The following is a 6,999-nucleotide window of genomic DNA, read 5'->3' on the forward strand; positions in this document are numbered from 1 at the left end:
ACACCCATTTCAAAGGGTAAATACAACATTGACAGTACTTTGTCCTGTTTAAAAGTTGAGCTGCCCTAAATAGTACCTATTCTGCATTGTGGCTCAGATTCCATTCTGGTTTATAAAGGAATATAACTCCCCTCTTACTAAAATTTGAATACCCTCTTTCTCTTTACTTACCTCGGGGAGAAGGGGAAGAACAAACGCTGGGGGCAGAGTTTAATATTTAAGGACAATATTGTTTAAAGTCGAAGATAATCCAGTTAAATATTTTTTTAGTTCAGTACTTAGAGTGCAGGTTAATAAAATTATATTTGAATAATACCAAAGCCTCACTATGTATTTTTTGCCTTTTGCAATATTGAACTTGGCTGATAAACAAAAGCTATTCCATATAGGCAGTATGGCCTATGACAGTTTCTTAGTACAGTATTACACAGAACAGGTTAACAGAAGACAGCCCCACCATCCCTGACTACTTGGCCTGTTTGAGTTCAACAATATGTGGACTCAACCTTAATATCCTACCGACAGCTGTATTCTAACTGCATGTATGTCTTTGTGGGAAGGATGCCGTGATGACACTATCTCTTGTGTAGTTGAGGTTTCAAGGAGGACTGTGCCTGAGTTAGCCAATCCCAGAGTTGAGTACTTGAGCACAGGGCTATATGTACTCTCAAATCAGGCACCCCCAAACTCAGCCCTCCAACTGTTTTGGGAATACAACTCCCATCATCCCTAGCTAACAAGACCAGTGGTCAGGGAGTTTGGGGACGCCTGTCTTAAATACTTAAGAAGAAGAAAAGTTGCTGAACTAGGGTAAACCTTTTTGAATTCTACAACCTCTATTATGCATTTCCCTTTCACCTCATTTTGTTTCTTATCATTTATCTGCTCCTAACCATGGAGGAGAGACCAGGACCAGCAAAGAGCCCTCAGGCCCCACTCTACCTCACTAGAAATATTATACAGCAATATTGTCACCCTGGGCTCCTTTGTGAAGAGGTGTAGAATAAAGAAATTAAACATAATACTATATTTGACTTCTGAACTTTCACAAGTCATTTCTCACATATGCTCCAACCTTTGCAGTAAAAACAATGAAGCCAAGGTTCTCAGTAAGCTAAATTCTGAGCCTGAAACCATATCCCCGTGTAGCAATTAATGTTTCTGCTGAATTAACGTGGTTAAGGTCAGCAGGGGAAGGACAAAGGGAATTCATGCTCCAGAAGGAAAGAATGGAGGAGTGGAGACAGAACCTGCCTGCCCACCATAGCTGCCAAGTTATCCCTTTTTTACAGGGATTTTCCCTTATGCTGAATAGGCTTCCTCGCGAGAAAAGGAAAAACTTGGCAGCTATGCTGCCCACTCCTCATTTGGTTAATGGTAGATAGCAAACTGGGAGTATTATATCTATACCAGATGCCTAGTTGAGTGCACAGTGCATCTCTCAAAGCCTGGAGACTGCTTTTTTGAGCACTTGTCAGTATCTGAGAAGTATTTGTCAGTAGTTGAGGACGACCTTACTGCTTTGGTTTAGCCCTGAAGTGATAGGTAGTGTAGACCACCTGTTTCACACAACAGTTCCTGCGCAGTGATATCTGAGAGGTCACAATTTTTGTGCTTACTCTTACACACTGATACTAAGCTAAAATAGCTTTCATTGGTTTACTAACAACAAATATTGAGCAACCCAAATTATTTCACTCTCTGAGATGGGTGCTGTTTGTCTTTCAGTGCTTGGTAGTCCACTTCTTCTTTTCCATGACTTGAACAGCCTCCAGGGTAACTTCTTGGTTAAATATTGTCCCCATTTAAACAAATTACTGTCCACAGAGTAATTTTTTGCTCCTCCTATGGCAGGCCATTTTCACTTATTTTGCAATTGATTTGACTCTGTCACCCTTCAGGTCTTTTTTTTTTAAGTTTGCTTCTTGAGGAAGGGCAATTATGTACCCTTGGTTTGTGATTTGAAGGCTGCAATAGTTGTAACTTCAATGGGCGGTGAGTGATCAACATTGCTCCTCTTGCTTGTTTGCTCTTTTCCCATTTCTCTCTTGACTCCCATTTCAGATCAGCTCTTGCTGTATATCTGGAAAGGTCTTCATGAGCATGTGCTCATCGGTATATAGTTAGACCCCCCTAAAAAGGAATATAGATAATCTTCTTGTCAGACATAGCTTGGGTATATGCTCTTAATAGTGGACCTTTTTACAGATATAGATTGAAATCTGTCTAATGATTCTTGAGGATGTTTAATCAGTTATGGAAAGGCTGTATACTCTGTCCAAATGCCATTCACAAGAGAAGAAATGTGACTCTGGATCACTAGTTCTAGAAAGTATGTCAAGTAATAAATCCTTACTTTGTATTTTCCCCCAAATCTGTTTAACCAAATATGAGGATTTGTCACTTTAAGTATCCAAACAAATACGACAACTGAAAAACATTTGCAGCGTTTATTTTATTTTCAAATTCCACTTTGGATCCAGACTTTGGATCCAGCCTGCAAAACCCACTTACCTAAGCAGAGTCCCACTCAGGAGACATTTCCTCTGGTGGAAGAGGGGAAGATGACCTTTCAGTTGCCTACTTCCTCTTCAGCTGCTTGTGTCCTCAAAAAAGCACAGGCACCCCCAAAGTTTGGCCTTCCAGATGTTTTGGACTACAATTCCCATCTTCCCCAACCACTGGTCCTGTTAGCTAGGGATCATGGGAGTTGTAGGCCAAAACATCTGGAGGGTCGCAGTTTGGGGATGCCTGTGCTGGAGCCTTCAGGCCAAAGGGGTATCAACAAGTTGCTTCTTCTGTTCCACCAGCAGATGAAACCCATCTCAGTCACTTGTAGGTGTTTTAACATGGAACTGAAATAACATACATACAGAGATCAGCAGAACAAGAAAGCTCAAATTAATTGGGAATTAGTGGTGGTTGAACAATAGATGACTATCTTAGGCTCTGTATGGAAATTCACAAATCAAATACTGTAATCATATTTCTCCTTGCAAAATTTTTTTGACATTCTGTTTTTCTAAATACACGTGTCATGTCCAACTTAACTTTTTTGTTGATAAAACCATCTGTAGAATTTGGGTGTGTGATCAACAGTTTTTTAAAACATACTTTTATAATGGGATTAAGCTGCTGTGTCCTAGGATTCATGTAGTCAAGCATTCTTCTGTTAACAGTGTCTACCTAGTTACCTCTGAATCTAATAATCTTATGCTTCCAGGATCTAATACTCAGAGGGGTACTGCCACCGGACATCAAAGTGCCATTTAGTTATCACAACTAGCAACTGTTGATAGGCCTATTCTCCATAAACTTTGCCTAGTCCTTTGTAAATGTGAACTAGTAATATCTTCCGGTTATGAATTCTCTAAGACTTGAAGTCTTATAGTTGTGTGTTTGAGTGGAGTTCAAAGAATGCCATACAAATATTCCTAATATTTCTAATATTAGTAGAGTAACAATTTAGTACTGGTCATTTCTCTTCCCTTAGCGAGACTGAAGCTAGTAGTCATGTATCTGAGCGTGGTTCTTCAGTGTGTCGCTCATAACTTCAGAGCAGGTTGGAATTCATCTGAAAAGACTTAGGGATTTCCTTTTTCTTCAGTCTCTGTGCTAAAACAGGTTCTACCCACCTCTGACAAAGTACAAGTGATGTATAAGGTTTTCACAATTCTCTAACCCTGTTCAGATTCTGTAGCATTGTCCTGCATCTTCTTCAGTAGGAAGCTGTTAGAACTTCTTTGGTAAATCTAAAGAGATCTTGTCATTGGACATTGGGAACTTTCATCTGAAGATGTTGTGTTTTTTCTTGCTAGTAATGAAAATCAGTGTGTTTTAACCATTGTGGTTTCTACCCTGGTTTTCATGGGGAAGGACGTAGGTTTTTCTCCATTACATGCTTAAGTAGTAGTGCGTACTGTGGCAGCCCAACATTCAAGCTTCATCTTGATTTATCATCATTGCCCCATTCTCTTGATAGGCAATCAGTATTAAATGCTTAGAGAACCACCATCTTTCACTAAAAACAGCATCTGTTTCTAACTTCAGCTTTTTATTTTCTATCTTTCATTTTCTTTTTTCTTTTTTGTTGATAAATCTCCCAGACAACAACAGTTCTGTAGAGAGTTTAAATATGAAGGAATGGCAGGACGGGCTAAGGGCACTTCTACCGAACATTAACATCAACTTTGGTGGACTGCCCAATGCTACTTCCCCCTCCAACGCCAACCACAGTGTACCAACATCCAACACTGCCACCACCGACAGCCTGAATTGGGACAGCCCTGGCAGCTGGATGGACCCCGCAATCATCACAGGTAACGATTTCTCGCTCATTCAGCTCCACTGAGAATTACCAAGTGCATATTTGGCACAAATTAATCGATGCTTTTTTTGGAAGAAAGAAAGAAAAAGCAACTCTATGCGGTGGTCTCTTCCAGCTTCCATCCACCAAACTTTCTAGAGGTCCAAGCATCTTTTGGGGGAAGACCAGGCAATAGCCCCCTCCATCCCAATATCTGTTGCATGTTCAGCGTCTTCCCAATACATCTTGAGACTTCAGTAGGTTGCCCTGTGATCCAATGGCTTGCCAGTTCTGTGCAATGAAATTCCTTTGGCACTGATACATTAACTGGACTCTTTTTCATTAAAAAGGAACATACTCCACTTGTTTATAAAGCTCTCTTATAAGGCTATTTGTGTTTCCCTCTTAAAGGCTAAAGCAAGATTTGGAAAAAGGTAGAGGAGCATATGGTATCTGGTAGAGCTAAATTGTGAATAAATCTCTGGATGAATGTTGTAGAAAGTGTGAAAAGTTCTCCAAGGGGCAAATGTTTCTTGTGAAAACTCAACTACTGTTTTGTCTGGAACACTGTTATAACAGTCCTTTGTACAAACTAATAATGTTTTCTTACCATTGCCATTGGTTAGGTTTAAGCTGACCTACTTCACATTTGAAGTTCTTGCTTGCTCTGACTTAACCTCTTTCTCCTCCTATGTTTTCTCTTCTTCCTAGGTATCCCAGCCTCCGCTGGAAACAGTTTAGACACCCTTCAAGACGACAATCCACCACACTGGCTAAAATCTCTTCAGGCTCTCACAGAGATGGATGGCCCCAGTGCTGCCCCGACACAGACCCCCCACAGTAACCCCTTCAGCACACAGATTCCTCTGCACAGAGCCAGTTGGAATCCTTACTCCCCACCTTCAAACCCCACCAGTTTTCACTCTCCTCCCCCAGGCTTTCAGACAGCTTTCAGACCCCCCAGTAAAACCCCCACAGATCTACTACAGAGCTCAGCGCTGGATCGTCATTAGGAAAAGTTCAAAAACATTAGAAATGCAGGAATTGCCCCACCCAGACTTCCTACACCCACCCATGGTCCCTCCTCCACATCTTTCTTTCTGAAGAATCCAGTTCCTGATCAAAACTCTTCCCCACCAGCCTCCAAATGCAATGCAATCACAGGGTCATAACCATATATCTTTTTTTAATTTTATTTTAAGATTCTGCTAAGCCAGTGTTTGAAATACACTGATGAAATTTCTTTAAACACATGAAGAAAAAGAGAGAGAGAGAAATCAAAAGTGCATAAAAAGGAAAATATTATTTTCATCAATCTTTTGCACGGAATTACTTTAGCCTAGCAGAAAATGTCAAGTAGGGAAAAATAATATGAAATTCAGAATCAAATGCAGCAATGTAAAAGCAGTTTAATTTAAATGAGAGTTTCAAGGTATAGGGGGAAAACCCAGTGACCTGGCATTTATTTTGCATTCTGTGTGTCAGTATGCAGGGAGATAGCCCCACCCCCACCCCCTGTTTGGGAGGGTGGGACAGTATTGTCAGTAAGATTTGTCATGAAGTGGGTTGAAGGACAGTTTGCCTGTAGAAATAAACTGACATGTTGCCTTGTTCCTAAGAAGTGGTTTAACAGAGGGATTTATTTTTTTAAAAAAAAATTGGCTTTAGATTTCAAGTAAACGTAATGTTTTAAAAATATTCACAGATTTAATACCTAGCATATACATGATATAATTATAAGCAGCTGAAACACGAGTGATATTTACTTCAGTCTTTCTGTCTCCTTGTCAGTCTCTCTTTCTTTTTTTTCTTTTTTTAAAAATCACCTGATTAAGGCACTCTGGGATAGCACTGCATTGGGGCCACATGATCACCATCAGGAGCGCAACCTTTGACGACCTCTGCCTGCAGCTTTTACTTAACCTTGTAGTTTCTGGACGTTTGTGCAGTATTGAAAGACAGGAAAAAAGAAACAGATAAAATTAAACATGGTTATAACCTGACTCTAAAACTAAAAACAAGGAAATGTACCTCTTTCTTCAGAATTAAAACTAAAATCTTAAATAAAACAGAAAACTTGATGACAGCTTTTTGTGAGTTCTCCTTCTTTGATTTTGTGCTCATTTTTGTCAGTTCATGCCCAATTGGACTGTTGCTCTCTGCCCCAGTGCCAACGTTAGCTTTTCTGTGCCATATCTTGCCCAGCTTTACTGTATTTTACTCAGTTAACACCCTGCTTTTTGGCAATGCTGTCTCCAGAGTTTTTTTTAATTTAGGGGAATTTCCAAAGGGGATTACAAAATTGTTTAGTGTATATTGCATATGGGGGCTTACAAGAACAAAAAATACTTACTAGATTGTGGCCATTGTTCTGTATATTCCCAATTTTTGCACACTGCTGACTGTTGATTATTACATAGAACTGCACATATGCATTTAAAATACACTGGGGAAATAGGGTTAATATATTAAGGAGAAAGTTCAATTTCTGGTTATTTGAGCTCAGAAAATCAGTGTGTCCTTTGTGCTGTAAACAATAAAATAATACCTTCCATCACAACAGCCTGGTCCAGACATAATCCTGGTCTGATAATCTTGGCTGCTTAAACCACAACTTCTCATGATGTCCAAACCAGGAAATTCTGCTTAAAGGTTTCTCCAAACCCAGAAAGCAGGATGGAAGGGGAAGGGCT

The 6,999-nt window shown here is 39.9% G+C and overlaps 1 protein-coding gene across 8 annotated transcripts in view; it reads left to right on the top strand.

The window, feature by feature from the left end:
• Positions 1 to 6,392, top strand: part of CNOT4 (CCR4-NOT transcription complex subunit 4) — a 63,739-nt gene extending 57,347 nt beyond the window's left edge. For 4 of the 8 annotated variants that reach the window (XM_035128348.3, XM_088651980.1, XM_035128350.3 and 1 more), the window contains 2 exons: positions 4,107 to 4,319; positions 5,018 to 6,392. In XM_035128348.3, the coding sequence (XP_034984239.1) occupies positions 4,107 to 4,319; positions 5,018 to 5,319 (515 nt within the window). In that variant the 3' untranslated portion in view covers positions 5,320 to 6,392. The remainder of the gene's footprint in view (positions 1 to 4,106; positions 4,320 to 5,017) is intronic. The other 4 variants (XM_035128354.3, XM_088651982.1, XM_088651981.1 and 1 more) reach the window with 1 other exon arrangement.
• Positions 6,393 to 6,999: the final 607 nt, after the last annotated feature.

This window comes from Zootoca vivipara, chromosome 9 (genome assembly GCF_965207765.1).
Source record: "Zootoca vivipara chromosome 9, rZooViv2.hap1.1, whole genome shotgun sequence".
NCBI classification, from domain to species: domain Eukaryota; kingdom Metazoa; phylum Chordata; class Lepidosauria; order Squamata; family Lacertidae; genus Zootoca; species Zootoca vivipara.